Here is a 19,733-nt window from a genome sequence, read left to right on the forward strand (position 1 = left end):
CCTAAGGTACAAGCCTGTGCTCAGCGATGCTGCTTTTGCACCGCTCTGCTATGAAACTGCAGCTTTAATTAAGGACGTGGTGCTTCCCGTTAAAAAAAAAAAAGGCATTCATCAAAAAATCCTTTTGGATCTGCCCTGCCCGGGGCTCAGCCGTGCCCAGGATTTTGGGGGGAAGAGGCAGTTTTTTGGGAAGACGCTCACGCGCCGTCCCCCTTCCTGCCCGCCTTGTGTTTTGGGCTGCCCCGGGGACCGTGCGGGGACCACGCGCCCCTTGCCACGGGGTGGTGGGACTCGGTGGCCTTTGGACGCGCCCCGGGCAGAAAGGAAACCACCGCAGCGACTCTCGGGTCACGTTCGCGTTGCTTCTGGTGGCCGCGTTAGGGCAAATCCGATTTGCGAATTAAAACGCAGCCGTCCAAGCCGCTCTGGCAGGATTGATGATGTGGCCTCAAAAGCCAGGAGGAAAGAAAAGTTGAACTCTCCTTTGATGTTTGTAACTGTAAACTGCAGGCCCAAACTGAGCCTACTGTAAATAAGGATCATTAATCACCAGCTAAGCGGTACACGGCTGCTGTTATTTATTATAACGACATAAATCACGAGGAACCGCTTTGGTGTTAATTTGGATTTAGTATGGATTTCTGTTTGGATTGAGTATGGGTTTCTACAGAACGAAAAACATCCTTACCCGCTAAAAGAAAAGGTTGGCGGGCAGGGGGCATCCTTCCCTGTAAATACATATAGCTGTGCGGGGTGTTTCTTCCTTAGTTCTCTCCTGCTAGGAAGGGAATCGGGAAAAAAATTCAGGGGACTTTGCAAAGCAGGAGGTGCCAAGGCCTGACGGACCGTGGGAAAAGCACAGCCCTACCTCGCGGCGTGAGGCGAATTTAAAAGCCAGAGCTTCAAAGGGCCAATTCGGAAGAACCAAGCATGTTTTTTTTTCCCTTGGGAGCTCGGGCTCGCCTCGTGCCTGCCATATGTCTGCCGCTGCCCGGGAGCACATTGCACCCGATATTTTCCACCTTTTTTTTTTTTTTTAAGCTTTTTTCTCCTGAGCAAATAAACGCCATCTGCAGAGCTGGCCAAGGGAAATCCTGGCTCCGATGCGCTGAAAGCATAATGGTTTTTTTTTTCTTTTTTTTCCTTTTTTTCTTTTTTATTTCTTTTTTCTTTTTTCTTTTTTTCTTTTTCTTTTTTTTCCATTTTGGGAGCAAATCCCCCCAATGCCGAGCTTGTCGCAATTTGCTGCAACGATTGTGCCGGTGCTAAAAAAAAAAAAAAAAACGGCTGGGGGGGAACCTTGCCGCTGCTGCGTAACCCCAGTTTAGCGACCGATTTTTTCTCTCCGTCCCCTCCCTCGCCCCGGTTCTCGGCGTCATTTTTTTTCCCCCGCAAATTGCCCTAAAATTCAGCGCGCACGGCAGGCTGCAGCGCCGGCTGGCCCCGCCCCTCCGATATAGCCCCGCCCCTCAGCATGACCCCGCCCCTTCATCGTGGCCCCGCCCCCGCGGGCCGGGAAGCGCGGGCGGGCTAAGGGCGGCGGAGCGCGGCTCTTCGGGACAGACGCGCATGCGCGCGGGCGGGCGCGCCGCCCTCTGCGCTTGCGCAGTAACGGCGGGCGGCGAATTTGGAGCGGCTGTGGCGGCGGCGGCGGGAGATGCGTGAGGCGCTGCGCGGCCGTTCGGGCAACCGGCCGGCCCGGGACGGCGGGGCCGGCCCCGCGCCCGCCATGGCGCCGCCGGGCAGCGGCTGGGCCCGCACCCGCGCCGCCCTGGCGCGGCTGGAGGGGGCGCTGCGTTGTTCCCGCTGGTAAACTACCTCCCCCCCCCCATCCTCCCCCCTCCCCACCCCGCCCGGTGACCGTTTGGCGCGTGCGGCCGTTAGAGCCGTTTGGGGGCGGCCGTTAGGGCCCGGCAGGCGCTCGCGCGCGCTCTGCCGCCTCGCGAAGCGCTTGGGGTTGCGCGCCTTAACGCTGTGGTGTTTTCCTCCCTCCGCCGACAGCGCCAGCGGCCTGCGGGAGCCGGTGTCTCTGGGGCGCTGCGAGCACGTCTTCTGCCTGTGAGTAGTGCGGCGCTGCCTCGCCTCGCCTCGGTGTCCCGCGCTGCCTGGGCGCCTGCGCTCGGCCAAAGGCCGCTTGGGGCTGCGCAGTGTGAAGGGAGCTGTGGGTCTGCTGGGGGGGGGGGGGTCTCCCTCTCACAGCGACGTAGGAAAGCAGCTGCCAGGCCTTCTCGTCGTGTCCATCTCCTTCCCCTCCTTCCCTTCAAAAGCGAAACGCAGCTTGGGAAGGTGCTGGCTGGTGCCAGAGGTTTTCCCCTCGGCTTGGGAGGGTTGGGGTGCTGCTTGTCGCTGGCCCTCGGCTCTGCCGGTGTAACCGTTCCCTTATGCTGCCTGTGGGAACGCGCTGGGATAGCGAAGCTGCATCTGGGTGTAGTCCCTCAGGTGATCCAGGTGTTTAAGAGTCAGAGTTAGGTTGGCTATGTCCTGCTAAGCCAGCAGGTCTGGGGAGGTGGTTGCCCCTTGGCCTACCTTAGGGCAATTCCCTGCGTTCCCAGGACGGACTCTTACACATAGAGTCACACAGGTGGCTTCTTGCCCTGGGGCCCCCTTTGGGGAGGGCAGGGGACTGCGCTGGCTGTCCTGTGTGTCGTTGCTGTTCGTGGCGTACAAAAGCAAATGCAGACTGTTTTTTAAAAAACAAAACAGTTACATACCTTCAACGGTTGTCTGTTGGACTTCTTCAGAAGGTTCAGTGAAACACAGATGTGAACCATCCAGTAAAACAGTATACCTTTTATAGAGATGAGCATAAACATGTCCTAATCTCTGCTTTTAATCCGGTCTGGGCGATTCGCGTTGCCTCTTGTTTATATGATAGTCACTGTGCCAATAAAAGTGGAGAAGAACCTTCCCTCCATGCTGGCTGGGTATTTACTCCCAGTCTTCAGCTACACGTTCCTAATAGGAGCTTAAGGTGTTAAAGGCCTGAAGACTAAAGTGGTAGTGAAATGTATTTTTGTGCTGCTTAAGGAGTAACAGTTTAAAAGATAGTAATGATGCCCTTTGCATCATTGGCCCCAGGATGGATCTTTTGAAAGACATGCAAGTGAGTTATTTCTCTGCAGGCATTTGGGTTCTTTCCTAGATTTGGCCATTAATTGCTGTGGAAGCTTCTGTCTTCTGAAGCAGTTTTTTTGTTCCTTTTGTACTACTTACCCGCAGAGTACTTGGTGAAATAACCCCCCAGAAGCTTGTACAGGTTTTTATAAATGTGCTGGTATCTATCTTATAAAATGTTTTTTGACAGATGTAATGTGGATGGCCCACAGGGTAGTGGAAGGGTGGCTTAATAAATGTAATTTTGTAGTTGTCAGGCATCTAAAGCCTTGTGGTTTTAGTTTGGATAACGCCCGTGTAATTTGGATGATAGATCTTCAAAAACACCCATTACTGTTCAAAGTATTTTTAGAAAAGTTTTCAAAACATCAGAAGAAGATGCAGCTTGTATTGATAAAGCTGGAAAGAATAGTGAGTTAGAAGTCTTAAACCTTTTCTGGAGGAAACAGCTGCTGATGAATGCTTATTTCCTGTTACCCAAGTTGTTGTTATGCAGTGATCCTTTCTTCTTTGTGTGTCTGACCTTTTAGTCATCATTTTTAATGTCTCCTCTGACAGCAGTCTTTCACGCTGGCTATTACTCTTTTTTTTTTTTTAATTAAACTTAAGGAAACTTAGATTAATATGTTCCCAAATAAGTTCGCTAAGGGGTGGGCTGAATTCTCAGTGTTCTGATGTGAATTTATTCTGATCCATTGCTAAATAAAGACACTTATATTAATATACTTGGGAAGGAGTGGGTGAATGGCCAGAGAAGGCTTCTGATGTATGAGGTGAAATATGTGAAAGTAATGAACTGCAGTAATCAGGTCACACAATGTAAATGACTTCCCTCAGCATGGGTTTTATTATGGGCAAGGATATTTATTAAGATCAGTTCCTGCCGTTTTGTCTGAGTGGTTCTACTTAGTTAGTTATAGTTAATGGATAATGACTGTAAAAAACCAACAGCTAGAAGTAATTAGGAAATGTGGTGGTATAAAAGTCATTCCTTATTTCCCTTACACTGCCTTTTGCAGACTTGGGAGACCTGAGCCCAACTTTTCTAGAGAAGAAGAGCCGCTCAGTTCTCATCTTTGCGCTAAGTGATTTGTCCGTGTCATCCAGAACACGTCAAAGCCAAGAACTCTGCTTCAGTGTCTCGTCACAGCAGTGCCTTAACCACTTTGCCCTCTCAATGCAGCCTTCTTAAAGAACAAACACAAACATTTAGCGTTCATTCTTACCTCACAAATTTCCCGTCTTGAAATTAATTGAAGATGGATGATTGTGTGGTGTTAGAGGCAGAGATTTTCTGAAGTGTTCTCTGCCCTGGCATAACTCTCCTCTCAAGGAAGTCGGTAGTAGTCATAATATTTCTGATATTGTTAAGTGATATTCTGTTAGTTGATTTTTGGGATGGATGACTGTCCATTAGCTTCTAAACTGACTATATGTTTGCAGTCTAGGTGCATAGACTTTGATCTTCCTGTCCAGATAGCAGTGCCATGATGTCACTTACATGCTGCATGTTTAGCACGGTCTGCTAACATTTAATTTTATACCTTCGGTTATTATTGTGAGCCTTAGTTGGTGGTAAGGTAACAAAAAGGGAGACTTTTGAAATTCGTTTAATCTTGGGTAAGTGAAGTCATAGCTTACATATCCTTAGTAGGATAGGTGGGAGTTGAAAAATGCCAATGGGCTCTGGATAATGCAATTCAGGCTGCAAATCATAAGGTCCTCTCATTGGGCTAATCAAATGAATAAAGGATTTTAGATTCATATGGGGAGAGTAGTATTACTAAGAAGCTACAAGTATTAAATGACCTTTACTAAGTAAACCTATAGATTTCCCTCGGGTCTTCTTCTGAGATGAATACTTTACAAGAGAGAAGTTGTGGAATACTCTGAATGCCTGCAGATTCCTGTGGGATGTCTTACAGAAAAGCGTTCAGGCAGGTGAAACTTCACAATATCAAGGAAATTTTAGGTGGAAACAAGTGGAAGTGATAGTTTAGTATGGATTAGTTTTCTGTCACTCGTTTTAAAACAGAAGGCTATTGAAGAAGAGCCTTAGCTTCAGCTGAGGTGTAAAAGACCATGGAGCTTTAACTATTCAAGCATAATTGTTAACCACAGACAATGAACAGAAATGGATGTTTAGCGTAACTCGAAAATTTTAATCGGCTTGTGCAAGTTGAAAGATACAGAGTTTTTGATGACAGTCTCCTAACAAGGCTCTGGACTTGGCTTGCTTAATTCTTCTTGTGATTTGTCATGATAAATATATCCTCTCCTGCATTTATGACCAAGTCTTGTGTGCTTTGCAGTGCTAGTTTGTCAATGTTAAAATCGGAGGTTCTTGCTGAGCGTTTGGCTGTGAAATAGTTGATAGCAGATATCTTATACTGGATGATGAATATCTACATTTGACTTTCAGATCTTGTGTGGGCGACTGCGTTGGCACAGAATGCCCGGTGTGCCACACGCCAGCCTGGGTGCAAGATGTGCAGATAAACCGGCAGCTAGATAACATGATCCAGCTTTGCAGCAAACTGCGGCATCTACTGGGTGAGGACACCTCAGGTAAGAGCAAATCTGGGTTTTTGACATCCATTGTATCCAGACTGCTCTGTTTCATTTCACATTCTTTTAGAGAACAAGCAGTGCAGCCCTTTTTAAGATTCTGGAAGGCTGTTCTGAATCATGTTTAGAAAATTTGATTTGAAGAGAACTGTCTGTGTGGATTGCTCCTTCTTCAAATCTGTTTTACTAAAAAATCTGCATGAGCAAGTTAGTCCATAATTCATTAGAATCTGTCTTCCAAAATTAGATGAGAGGAGGATACATTCCTAAGTCAGGTGGCAGTTAGTTGCACAAACTAGAGGGGCATGAGTTATCTCATGTGCTCCTAAAGGAGTGCAAATGTGTAATATTCTGCAGTGTAACCTTGTTGAAGGATTTCTCTTGCCTCCCTCATCTTCGTGCACCGAGAGGCATACACGGTGTCCCAGTAATCGTAGGTTACCACATGTGAAAACCTAACCCAGTCTGTGCTCCCTGCCTAAAAAGGGGAGGAAGCAAGTCTTGGTTCATTTATGTCCTTCTGGTCCCTAACAATTGGCTAGTTTCCTGCAATGGAAGCTTGTCACTGCTGACCGTTAGAAGATTGCGGAGATAATATTGTGGGAATTCGTCTCCTTACTGAATTTCAGACTGATTGACAAAGTAGAAAAAAATATTCACCTACACTCATTTCAGTTCATGTCTTTTCTGCAAGCATAAAGAAGCTTTTTTTGATAATATCAAGTTTTAGAAAACGTTAATTTAGCTGTCAGGTACAGAAAAGGTAATTCTTCCTTTGTTGTTGTTTCTTAATGTATTTACTATAAATACTCTTTAAATGAGAACTTTTTTTTTGTCTAATCCCATCAGCACCTTCATGTTCATTTAAGGGATAGCTCTTTGTTGACATCAAAATGCGTAGCTATTACTAAAGCGTTGAGGCTAGCAGTCTATGCCAAACTGCAAAGGAATAAATTTTATATAGATATAAAATCCTGTGGTGATTAAATGTTCTGGAGCATAGAAAATGTAGATGGTGGCTGAAATGGGATTTCAGGGAAACATTTTTAAGAGGTGAAGGCTTTTAAAAGTATGTCTGGAAGAGAATCTCTGAGAAGAGTTACTTGTAACGCTATAAATACAGTATTTCAAATGCAGTCTTGTTACCATTATTGTTATTGTTTAGACATTCTGGAGAACTCTTTCGAATGGAGAAATTTGCATGAGTTACTTTTGGCCTGAAGTTTCACTATATAGAATTTAAATAAGACATTTAACCCCGTAGTACTTCTAAAAAGACTTGCATGGTGTGGTTAAACCAAAGAACAAAATGAGGCTGTCTTGTAGCCTTCCTCGTGTTTTAACTTAAAACTTCAGTTTCTGTGTCTGCTTTTATGGAGGTGGTTTTATTTAGAGCTAAAATTATGAGCTGATGCGGGAGATTACTTTATCACTTGTAGGCTTCATCCTGTGCTAAGGATTAATGGTCTTTTGGGTGATTCGTACTTTAGTTATGGAGAAAGATCTGAGAGGTGATAATAGTTCACTGTCATAAATGTTTTGGATGCAGTAAGTAAACGTCCACATCTCTAATGACAATCAATTATGTGTCACGCTGTGACAAATCACAACGTGCTGTAGCTTCAGAGGTTTTTCAAGCTAATCCTTTAGGATTTTTTGCCCCTCTGAACTGCGCTGACAGATCTGTCGCTCTCCATGGACATAAATGTCTTGAAGTTAATATTTACAAAATGAAATGTGTTTATGAGTTTGGAGAATCGGGGCTTTTCTTGTTAAGGGGTGACTTGCACATTTCTTAGAGCCCTGTATTTTTACCAGATTCCTGCAGACTTTTTTCTTCCTCCCTGAAAGGTCAGAAATTGTAATTTATGTTCCAGTAAAGGAAACAGACTGAAAATCAATCTTTCTGTGGAAGAAAGAGAGAGAAGCAGTTGCAATAGGGATGTGTTTATGTATTTGTCTTATGCGTCTTTTGCTTTTGTTTTGAGACAATTGTGGCTTGTCTGGAGGCTTCTGTTTGAGATCCTTGTTGACAGTGAGGTTTCTGAGGAAAATGAGTCGTACTACCCATCTTTTAATCTAAGAGGACAGATTTAGTCAGCCCAGCAAGGTGTGTGTTTGTGTTTTCTTTAGAAACGTGCAGAGCTCCTGTGGTTTAAAAGGACAGGTGTGGAATATTTTGAGTATAACAAGCCCAGTACCATCATGTTCTGCAGCTCATAAGAGAGGGATCTCACTTGGTCTCCCACTGGGACGGGGATAGTTTTTTGCCAAACCGCGCGTTTGTTTTAAGAAGAAATGGCAAGTGGTTTGGGAGAGACTATACAAAACAGCTAAAACTTACCTTTTAAAGGGAAGAAGAACAAACGACGTGATAGAATAATACCAGAGGGCCTGCAGGGGAGTCGGCAAATGGAATGAACATGGAGCTGGCTACGAAATGCAAGCTTTGGGTAGCAAAAGCTGCATCTCCAAATTCGTTTGTTAGATGTTACACCCTTAGCCTGCGGCAAGGTGAGGGAAACTGCAGTCTAGTGTTGTACCTTTACAAGGGTAGTTACCCACGGGAGCGGGAAGCTGACTGGCTTTGAAGATGAGATGTTGGCAATGTTAGAGCTAGAGGTTTTGAGGAGTGAAGTGAGTCAAAGACATCTTGAGAATTGTGGCTGGTGTGAAGTCAGGCGCCAATCTATCCGTAGGCACTGATTCAACAAAAGCCGTTAAGATGCCTGGGATAGGCTGATGTTTTTTTTTTTAAAAAAAAAAAAAAAAGGGCAGCTCCCTCAAAAAGAATGAATTATTATTGCCCTGAGCTTTTACTGGTAGAATTACAGCTGACAAAATGGAAGCCAGAATGAGTCTTTCTCCTGTTACTTGAACTAGTGTACTTTTTCCAGCTGAGCCAGAACAATGCTCTGGCAAAGCTTTTGGTGCTCATAAGCAACACGGAACACGGGAGAAAAAGGAAAGTTTGTTCTCTTCTGCCTGGAGCTGAGTATTTCAAGCGCTGAGGAGGTTACATGGACCAAGGTCTATGGCAAGGCCTTTCTGTCGACTTTCTGGGTTTGCCCTTTTTATAGGACAAGTTTTCATTCCCTGTTCTTCGACGCCACTAGCTTTGGCAGCTGCTGTTAGGTACTTACTTTATATTGGAGAAAGGTTTTTCAGTCCAGGCAAGAGTTCTGTTCCTCTTCCCTGAGAAAGGAAGGCCTAAGACAAAGAACGAAAGAAATGCTCTTGTGGACGTAGTTGGAGCAGTTTAAAACGTTTTTACCTCTTTGGATGAGATGTACGTGTGGATGCTCCAAGTTCATTTCAATGTTGGACAAGTTTAAACAGATTTTTATTACTTTATGCTGAAACAGATTTGGACATGCAAGCAATCAGCAACTGCATCTCAGTTTAACATGATTTGATAAGTCTGTAAGAGCACACCTCTTTGTCCAAACTTTTCTTCAACCTATGTCCGGCTCTTTAAAAGGAAAAGGTATCTCCTCAGTTGCTGGTTTCACTATGGTGTAAATCTAGTAAGAGAAAGGATCTGATTTTTTTTTTCTGAAGAGGTTTCATACCCAACATTAAATGATCTGAAATAGAATGAGTAGCGAAAGAAGCATCCTGAAGGTAGCAATACATGTAGTCAGTTTACTTCACTGTGAGATGGGGGTGTAATTTTTAATTCGTGTGTATGTAATTAAGTTCCAAATTAAGTTCCAAATCTGATGATGATCCGTTTAGCCAGTGAAGTATCTGGAATGCTTTGTTTTACAAGGTTAAGTACATCTTAGATAGAACTTCCAATGTGTAATTACTCTGTGGCTAATCTCGAGTACTTACATGTTTTGAGGATGTCTACAAACTTTCTAGCAGAAAGACATTAAGCATCTTTGTCCTGAGAATATGGTAGTTGCTGCAGTAGCTACTGACTAGTATTGAACAGTCTTGTCCCTCTTCTGGCCCTCTGTAGAGTACAAATGTCCTCTCCTCCTTTGGGAGGAGGAGAGAAACTATTAGTCCTTGGATTATTTTCACGTCCTGTCTGCCATCGCTGAGGAGTTGCAGGGCTTTATTTCCACCATATTTGATGATTCCCTTTCCAAGTGAGACTTATTACCTGCATTTACTCTAAAATGTAAAATTACTGTAATTAAGGTGGGTAATTAGGAAAAACTTGTTGAATCATGGACATAGTATTCAGCATACTGGAGATAAAGAAGGTTGATTTGCAGTAATGCTTTTCAAAATGAGTTTCTAAGTAGTTCAGCAGACTTTTCTGTTTCATGTACTTAAAAAAAAATTCTCGTAAATTTTTCTGACAAGCATTTATAGATGACTTTACCTTATTCTTCATAACATAGTCTGCCTCAGACTAATAGAGTCAAACTGAAAGTCTTTTATTTTCTCTTCCCTCTTCCTTGTATAGAACTAGACCTTGCAGGTGTTGGTAAAATTTTCTTAAGCTTGTGGTGGACAGTAAGACAGATTAACTGTGATTAGCCTTTCTGGCATCACAATCTAGCTTCTCATTTACTGATGTGGAGGGGAAGATGTTGAACTCCTGCTGTAACAGATTACACTGCATTTCATGTATACTATGACATTTTTCATAATAGCTAAAGATGAGTGTTTGAATAGCTGGAATTTCTCCCTTTTTTCCTCCCCGTGTTGAATACTTAACTTGCAAAATAATCATTCTTCAGTGAAGGCACTAATGTTGCACAGATGGTACCAAAGCACTTCCCTTTGATTTTTAATAAGGGACTAGTTTGTCAAAGAGATTTCTCAACTTCTGTTCTGAAACCCATAATAGAGAATAATTTGAAAGGCACACAATGTGCATCATTATATTCCTTTGATGCAGATTAATGATAGCTAAACCACATTTTCTAATTGCTCCTTTTTTCCTGCTCTAGCCTGTTATTGCATCACAGCAGAACTCGGAAATGTAGTTCTCCAGTTGCAAGGGCACTGTGTAGCTCCTAATATATTTGTCTATTCTGAAGCCTTTTAACGCTCCAGGATTTGAATTTCATTAAATGCAAGCATGAGGAAACTTGTGTTTATTATGAGCAAATAAGTAATTTTAGTGAACAGAGACAATTCAGTTAGCCCATCATTTATATGAATGTTACATTTAGTACACAGGTAACGGTGAATAAATTTGTTGCAATGATTATAGGCCGGTTCTAATATTGACCGCTATTGCGGCTAGTCTTTACACTATTGCAAGTGCGTAAAGTAATCTAAACGTAATGAGGAAGGCTCTACTGATTTCTCTTTGCGTCTCAGTGCATGAACATTTTGGGATGGGGTGGGGGTGACTTGTGGTTATGTATTAATGAACTGAATTAATTCTTAATCATAGATGGTCTTTTTTTATTGCAGTTGAGTTGCGAGCTCTGATTGGCTTCCAACTTGGAGGCAAAGAGTTTCTTCGGATCGATTTTTCTATGAACAATTTTCTCTGAAGGCAGTTTAACTGAATGCACTTAGCTGTCAGATAATACTCTCTTTATATAAATGAATATTTACATATTAAACTGCACGAACTTCCCTTCAGTTTGTTAGCACTGTCTCCTCTCTCTCTCTCACAGCTTTGGGTCCATCAAAGGATTAGATTTTCAGGGAGGGGGTAGAGTTGCCATTTGTCCTTATTACTTCTCCTTTTTTTGTTTTTTTTTCTACCTGAATACCATTTGGAAATGGAGGAAACAGGAAGCAGAGTATAAGAGTAACCTTTCTTTCCAGTTGCTATGCAGAGCTGATCAAATAAAGTCAATATTAGGTCCAATTACTCTGAAAGATGGAATTTTTGGAGAATGGTTCAGAAACAACATCATGGTAGAAACACCAGTAACTTCCCTAGTAGGCTGTGGAGATTCCCTAGGTTTGCATGGTTGCCTTCTTGCTATGTGATGGGAGATCTCTTTCACAACGTGGATGACTTTTTGATCATATTCCATGAATGCCTCCCCTCCTTTAAAACATGCTACATCCCTTATATACCTAAAGAAGTTGCATATAAGAAAAATAATCCTAGGAGAGTATATGTTTGGTGTATTTTTAGCAGGTTTTCAGTAACCTGACTACTACATCCCTGCTGAGCAACCAGTGAAGAACAGCTCAGTTTAAGAACTCTTGTGATCAGTTTTTTACAAGCTCTCACGATGCCAGCAGTGGTATATCCATAGCTTCCAGTGTGCATACTTAATTGGGTTATGCTACTTGGGATCCTACTTCTGAAGGACAGTGCCTTTGATTTCATTTGTTACTTGGACTTTAAAGTCTTAACGTACCGTACACATCAAAGCAAATTTCGGCCATCACAAAATTGTTGCACAAATAGCTTTTGCAAGCTGGTTCATTCTTGCACTTGGAGATGACTGATTCTAGCAAGGTAAATATTTTAGGAGGAAATCTGCTAGTTGTGTAAACAGTGAAGGCAAGACAAGTAAATAGTAACTGCGTTTTATATTTTGCATCTGTTTGCAATCAAGCTCTTCCTTTTTTTAGATGTTATTGTCGGAATGAAATTGGATATGAGATCTTTCTGAAGGCTAGCTAGTTATGAGGTTTCAGTCTCAATTTTAATGCTTTTTCCCGTTTGCACCAAGCCCTGCCCTAAAGGAAAACCAAATAGCTACAGTTCTGTACGTGACAGTAGTCTTGTCTGTGCTGTAGTTCTTATGGGATACCCAAATGATCAATTAGCTAGCCTCAGGCTGTATTCTTAAAGGCAGTTTTGGTTTGATGCCTTACATATCGCTCTAGCTGAGTCTCCCAATACCTCGCGTATTTCAATTCAAGAGATAAGTAGGGTAATTTAAATCAAGGTTGAGGAAACATTTAACCTTGAAATGTTTATTTTGGTTTTGAATGACTAGTTAAACAATTCTCCTTTCAGGGAAATAATTTCAGACTTTGGGTTTTTTGTGGGTGAGGGATTGGGACTGTGTTTTGTCCGATATTGTGATCTTACTACCACTTGGTGTGGAAAACGGGTTATAGTTACTGACACTAAAAATAGAAGAGAAGGTATGGAGAAGACAAATTATCATCAGTTAATTCACTGACATGAAAGTAATACATTGTTGCAGTGAGTCTTTCACTTTTAATACGCAAGACTTTGCATATGTTTTTATTTCCAGAAAGTTTAAAAAAAAAAAAAAAAAGGTCTTGGTCTTAGCACTATTTAAAAAAGTAATAACGCCCTACCTGCCTCACTAAGCAAAATTAATATTGGGTTTGTGATTCTGATAATTACACGTCGCTAAGGAGACTTCTCTGAACGGTAGTTTAGTCCCTGCAGCTGGAGGCAACCAAAAGGATGAGATATGCTCACTGCTCACATGGCCTGAGATCCTAAGTTTCACACAGTAATAAGCCTCACATTTACCTCAGAAAACTTGTCCAAGTAACCTAAAGCAAGCCACGTTTCCAAGAAAGGCTCTATAAGGATTCCTTTTTAGCCCGTCAGCCCCGAGAGGGATGTTGTCAAATTAAAATCTTAATCTTCTGTGTGTGTGTGTGTGTGTGTTGGTTTTGTTTGTGGGGTGTGTGTGAAGTATTGAGACTTGGCTAGGATGGTGCATCTCCAAATGGATAAATAATGTTAACTAAATCATTTGTTTTTCTGAAGTTTTTCTGATCTGAGTGTTGCTCTCACTTTTAAATTGTTAGCACTTCCAAAATCTCTTTAGGAAAAACATGCATCTGTGCTCTGCGTGTATATGCACAGCCAAGTTTTAACTTTCCCTTTCTCCTTAGTTAAACCTATTTCCACGTAAAATCCAGTTAGAGGGCCATTTTCTCTCCTCTCTATAACTCAGTCAGAACTCTGACATGCATGTGCTGCTTCGTGAACCCAAGGTGTTGAGGAAACTTCCCTCCCAGGATGCTCGCTTACCTAGCGGGGCAACTTTAGCTGCGTTTGGGATCGCTGAACCCTTAAGTGCTATGGGTTTTATTTCTTCCTTTTATTGATTTTTTGCCAGCTCAGTTAAAGCCATTACATGTCTCATCAGAGGAAATGAAGGCAGTCATAGGTTGTATTTAATAACCGTTTGCCAGTTACATTTTCTAATTTTTTTCTCTTTGTGCGTGTTCTTCTTCAGAAGAGTGCTTTGCAAACTTATTTTTCTTCTTCCCTGCCCCGCTTAGATTCGGCAGAAGATAAATCTTCACCAACAGACCCAGGTTGTAGCACAAAGAGTAAGAAGGAACAGATAAAGATGTGGTTCAGCCCAAGAAGTAGGAAGATTAGATGCATCCTGAACAAGAGCCAGCCAGTAACTAAAAGCAATGATGTTTGTCAAGACCCACCTTCAGTTTATGATTTCTTTCCTTCCCCTCCTCATGAAAAGCCTTCCAAGCAGGCCAAAAAGCCAACAAAGAAGCTGAGTAAGAAGATGAAGAAAAAACGTCTAGCAGACATCAACAAAGTGTGGGGCTTAGAGAAGCTTGAGGAGAAAGGAGGAGTTGAGGAGATCCCCAATAAGGAGAAGTGTGTGATTATTTGCAGTCAGCCAGTAGTCCTCTGCACCCCAGAACCAAATAGCCCTGAGGAGACACTTCAGCAGGAGTCTGTAAAGGAAACTGACTGCAGCAAGAATATGGAAGTATCCCCACAGGTAAGATCCTCCGAGAAGAAAGCTGTTGGGGAGGTTGCATGTCCTGCACAAGGCAGCAAGGAAGAAGTTTGTGCTCCAGAGAAACCACGGTCAATAGAAAATGAAGTTACACCTTTAAAACGTGGACGGGAGCAATCCAGATTTCCAGTTACTTCTCAATCTAAAAGACCAAGAAGATCAGAGAGGAACAGTATTAGGAATTCGGGCCCTCAAGAGGCTTGCTTAGAGGAGTTCCCTCAGGGCAATCCCATCTCCCCAGCAGCTGAAAACAAAAGTCCGGTTCGTATTTCTTCCTCTGTGTCAAAACTCGCTAGCGACACCTTAATGAAGACCAGAAGCCCTGCAGTCTCTCGAGAAATAACTAGTCCTTCGCTTTCAAAAGCTCCCTCTACTCCACTTACTTCTAAGACTTGTAATCAAACAGGAATACCATGCAGTCCTTCTGTGTTGAAGTCCCCTGGTAATAAAACGATTGCCAGAAGAAATTACAAAGGAGAGACTCTGCTCCATGTTGCTTCCATGAAGGTAGGACTGTCATCTTTTATTTCAACTTAAAACAAAGGTTTACAAAGACAATGCTGTATTAAAAATACCTCAAAACCGTTCATTTCAACACATCCCGTTTTTGGGTGAGGGGGAGGTGGTGGTGACTCTTGTGATCTTGATGTTTGAGGTAGAGAGAGCCCAGCCTAATATGTTTTTTTGTTGTTTTTTTTGTCTTCGCAAAGAAGTGACTATGGGAGTGCTTAAAGATCTTTGAGTTTCAATTTTTTTTCAGTGTCAATTATGCTTATGGGTTCTAGGAAGTGATAATCAAATATTTCGACCTTATGTGCCAGTAAAGTGATCTTTGTGATTCATTAAAACTTTGAGTTTAGCTGGGCTTTTTAGATCTCACCGCCTGATCCTGCTCAGTTTCAGCTTGACCCAACAGCACAGACAGGACAGGATTTGAGTTCCTTATATAATATCCACTAAGGTTGCACAGAGTTATCCTTAAGTATTCCATAATCTTTGAGATTTCCGTCTGATGCAAGTGTTAGCTCCAGAGGAAGAAAATGCTGCACGCTGGTATTCCTCTGCGGTAGCCTAGCCTGGACGCTGTCCCCACAGATAATATAGAGAGAGCATAAAGACAGAGTTAGGATGTTCTTTGTAGACTTTGCTTTTATGTAGGGTTCATCTTATTCTTGCAGTGACACCTCCACTCATCTTGCTGTTAAGTTATTGTCTTAGCTAGTTTCTGCAGAGGTAGGATTACACGGGCTTTGCAATGGTTTTCTCTCCCCTGTTGCTAGGTGAAAGCTGCCCCCGGGTGAGGGAATCTGAGTGCTTGCAGTCAAACTCATCAAATGCACCAAATAGGCGAGTGAGGGCTGAAAATATGGCGGCTCCTTCCTGTGAAGTAATTTCAAAGAGTTGGTACCCTGGCAACCTAAATATACTTTGTGCTAAATCATAATATAGAGATACTGTATTGTTAATGAAATGGCTGCACTCATAGGTATGATTCACCTGTAAGCAGGCTGATATTTATTTAGCACTTGGTTTGTAGAGACAAGGAATTCTCTTGATTAACAACTGCGTCCCCTCTCTGTTATTTTAACAAGCCGCCACTCTTGCTATTGCTACCTCTCTTTGCGAGTCCACTTTAATTACTAAAGCACTGTTTACAAATTATGCTCCCATGTTTTACTGGGAATTTCTAAGCATTATTATCATGGCTGCCTTGAAAGTTGGGCTACCTTGGTAAGTTCTCACACGTACCACTGCTGGAAACCACACCTGTGTTTGGCACACGAGCGCCTCATCTAAGAAAAGAGAACGTCTCTGCCGCTTATTGGGAAATTGGGAGTAAACGCAATGATATGCCGAGCGCTTGGTGGCTGACCGCAGAGGAATTTGAAGACGAACAAGGAAAGATTAAACGGTTGATGTTAGCAGCCATCGCGTCTGTCCTTTGTGTCTGCCCAAGGTTAGCAGTATAGCTGGCACTGCTTGTTGGCTTTGCTGTCTGACAAAGGGGTAAAACTCTTTAGGTGGGTGAAAAGGTGAACCCCAGCTGTAGTGGGGGCTGATGGGGTGGGCGGACACCTGAATAAGAGGCGGCATTTGTTGCTCGCTGTGGTGTGGGGTTTTATTTTATTTTATTTTTTTAGTCCGGGGTATGAATCCTCTCTGGTGGAGTTGTTTGGTTTTTTTCTGTTTATCCTTATTGAGCTAGAAGTGAGAAGTTGATTCTGCTCCTCGTTAGTGCTGCTGTATTATTAATCCCTTAATTCTATTTGCGTTAAGCGATGCTTGTTAGTAAGGTATGGTTAACTACCTTAGACCTTCATGGTGGTCCTGTAGCAGCTACTACTGTCTTGTAAGTATAGTAGTTAAAATAAGGCAAGGAGAGTGCTATTCTGGTTATGGTCTTAGTTCAGTTACCAGCATCTTCAAGCTTCCAAGGCTACTTAGCTTCAGATTCGATTCAGAGAAAGTTGTTCCACCGTCTCTGAACCTCAGCTCCTCATATGTGGAAGGAGGCAGTATGGATCATCTCCTCTTATCTGTGCTCTTTGCTCTGGTTGCATAGCTTCATGATTAGGCATACGGTAGGGCGTTCTTAAATCACTGCGTTACCTGAGAGCCAGTAAACGAGTACACAGTTACTAGCCAATGGCAATGGGGTTTAAGAGCAACTTGCTCTAGGCAGCACGTGCGTGAGGAGTTAGTCTTTCCAGAGAAATACTGGTGATGGGTATGGCTAGCTTTTTACTTTGCAAAGCAGCAAGAAACGCGAGTGGTTTGTTGCCAGGGATCTGCTGAGGGGAGGTGGCAAGCACGTAGAAAAAGATAGATATAGATATATATTTTTTTACAAGTTTCTTCAGTACAGCCTGTGTGCTTCCAGATCATTCTCCTGACTTGTAGGAAGCCTGCTGCTACATGTAGCAAGTGAGGGGACTGATAAATCCCTCTCTCAGAGGAGCTGGCCTTGAAAATATCAAGCTTTATGTTGTATGTATGCTCACACTATTAAAAAAAAACAAAAAAAAAAACCCCAAGAGCTATCAGATCTTCTGTTTCTGGAAGAAGTAATTTTTCTTCCTGATTTGTCTTATATAAGAAATATTTTTTGGTTTCCATAGCCAACCGTGTTTTTCCATGTGTGTAATGGGAAGAAGTCTTGTAGCTGTTCTCTCCAAAATGGAGAGAAGTCTAATTCTCTGGGACTTCATTAATTATAAAATGAATCTGTATTATGGTCTAATATCCTGAATTTAATGAAAGTTAATTGAGTTCTGTCTTTTTTTATTTAAGAGAGATAATTATCATTATTGGGCATTAAAACTAAGTGTATTGTGCTGTTCCAAATGATTCTGAGGGATTGTCCCAGTTTACTACTTCTACTCTAATGATAAACTTACTGAATTTAAAATGGTTCTCAAGAACAGATTCTAGTGGGGGTGAGCTTAATGCTGAGTTACACTAATAAATCAAAGTAAATGCAGCTCTTCCCATAATAAACACAGTCATGTTTATCTTCTTCCATAGTCATTAAAGGTAAAACTTCCGATCAGTTAAAATATAGTGTGACCTGTTGCGCTCCTGATATTCTAAGCAGAGCCTTAAATCTGCTATGGAGACAAAAATCCCTTATACTTCCTTGGTCAAGTCTTTCCAGTTTTGTTGGTGCCTGCGTTTCTTCTGCCTTCTGCTGCGACAAGGGAGCTGATGGGGAGCTTCACAGCGTGCTATTGCTGCTGTTATAAATGCCATGAAGGAGAAGAATAAACTGCAGTGCAGCAAGGGTAATGGCTGCAGTGTTACAAACACGTGACTAGGACATAGCTGGGAGAAGCTTTCGATTTTTGTGCCCTCAGTTAGAATCAATTAGGCAGAGTCATCCTCTCTCTGAGGAAGGAGGAAACTACATCTCTCCATAGCATCTGGTCAGTCTTTGTCCTCTTTCACCTCTTGCCATGAATTGTAGATAAGGTAGTTTCCCTCCTCCTCCTGCGCCGTAACTTACCAAGCAAAAGTATTTGGGTTTTGAGAGAGTTTCTGTTCACTTGTTTCACGTAAAGTTAGAAGTTACTCAGTTTTTAGCAGATGAAGGGATTAGCGCTTGGTTTATATGGTGCAAGTTCAGCTTCATCTTCATGTACTGCTCTAATTCTTTGGTGGTTTTTTTTCTTGAACTGGTAGAGTACATTTTCATTGACTTAATTTAAAGGTGACTGTTAGGTAGCAAATATATATGGTTAATAGAAGGAGTAAAGAGTAAAATGGGGAAAACCAAAATAGGGCTACAAGTACATTTGCAGTTCTTGACCGTTTGTCTGTTGGTGTCGTGACGTAACTGATATTAGGACTTGGCGGGAGGAACGGGCCAAGCCAGGTGAGGGTGGTTTTCTGGCCTTGTACTGTCAGCATCTGCAGGATCTGAATTCTCCCTGGGAGGGAAGTGTTTTTAATAGCTGTGAAAAGACCCTTCTCTGTGGAAGCTTATGTGCTGCTTTCTTCTAGATCTGCCAACAGATGGCCCCAATGCCTTTCTTGCTTCTCTTGTTTTTTGTTTTGTTTTGTGGTTTGTTGTTTTTTTTTTTTTTGTTTCAGGGCTCCTCTAACCTGTAGCAGAGGAAGAGCAAACTGATTGGATCATTTTATTGTCATTATACATAAGTATTTGGGATTGGTGATTTTGGTGGTGTTGCAAGAACAAGTAAGCTCAAGGGACTCAGTGTACAAAATAATCTATTTCAGTAGTAGTCAAAGCACAACTTCTTGGAGCGTGTTTGAATTAGTAATCTGAAAACAATAGCCGAGTGTAGGTGCAGTCTCTTGCGCTTTCTTGGTTTTGGAGGAAGGACTTGAAAAGATGGAAGGTATGTAGGTATTTGTGGCTGGCACCCTACTAGGTGCTAAAACCTGGTTCGGAATCAAGCAAAACATGTAAGTGTACGAGTTATCGTATCAGCTTTAATAGGACTAGTCAATGTGTCAAGCACGTGCTGTTTTGGATCACTGACAGATGTTACGCACCCTGCAGGAGGGACGCTTTAACACTTGCCTACCAAAGAGCTGCTCTTCCAATTTTTTTAAACTTTTATTTTTACACCAAACTTTCACTATAGAGTAGATGATTTTAAGAACCTCTTAGGGGATAAAAGGCACGTCCTCCTAGCATGCCCCACGGATCTGAATTGAGAACTTAACGTCTGGCTGTATGTCTTCTTCCGACTTCTATGCTGTGAGCAATTTTCTTAACAAATCGCTTGTGATCCTGATTGACAGCACCTATCCAGTCATTGTACAGTGTAACTGGAAGAATAGTTTTGCTTTCTGTCGCTCTTAGGGCTGGTTGCAAGTGATAGAGAGCAAGTCCCGTTTACAACTGTGGTGATGACGCATTTTTCTCTCTAACTTCTC

At 42.5% G+C, this 19,733-nt stretch overlaps 1 protein-coding gene across 3 annotated transcripts in view; it reads left to right on the top strand.

The window, feature by feature from the left end:
- Positions 1–1,605: 1,605 nt before the first annotated feature.
- BARD1 (BRCA1 associated RING domain 1) overlaps positions 1,606–19,733 on the top strand; it is a 47,007-nt gene continuing 28,879 nt past the window's right edge. The window contains exons 1-4 of one of the 3 annotated variants that reach the window (XM_068947876.1): positions 1,606–1,809; positions 2,002–2,058; positions 5,537–5,682; positions 13,843–14,837. In XM_068947876.1, coding sequence (XP_068803977.1) covers positions 1,658–1,809; positions 2,002–2,058; positions 5,537–5,682; positions 13,843–14,837 — 1,350 coding nt within the window. In that variant the 5' untranslated portion in view covers positions 1,606–1,657. The remainder of the gene's footprint in view (positions 1,810–2,001; positions 2,059–5,536; positions 5,683–13,842; positions 14,838–19,733) is intronic. The other 2 variants (XM_068947877.1, XM_068947878.1) reach the window with 2 other exon arrangements.

The sequence above is a fragment of the Struthio camelus genome, chromosome 6, assembly GCF_040807025.1.
Source record: "Struthio camelus isolate bStrCam1 chromosome 6, bStrCam1.hap1, whole genome shotgun sequence".
In the NCBI taxonomy this organism is placed as follows: Eukaryota; Metazoa; Chordata; class Aves; order Struthioniformes; family Struthionidae; genus Struthio; species Struthio camelus.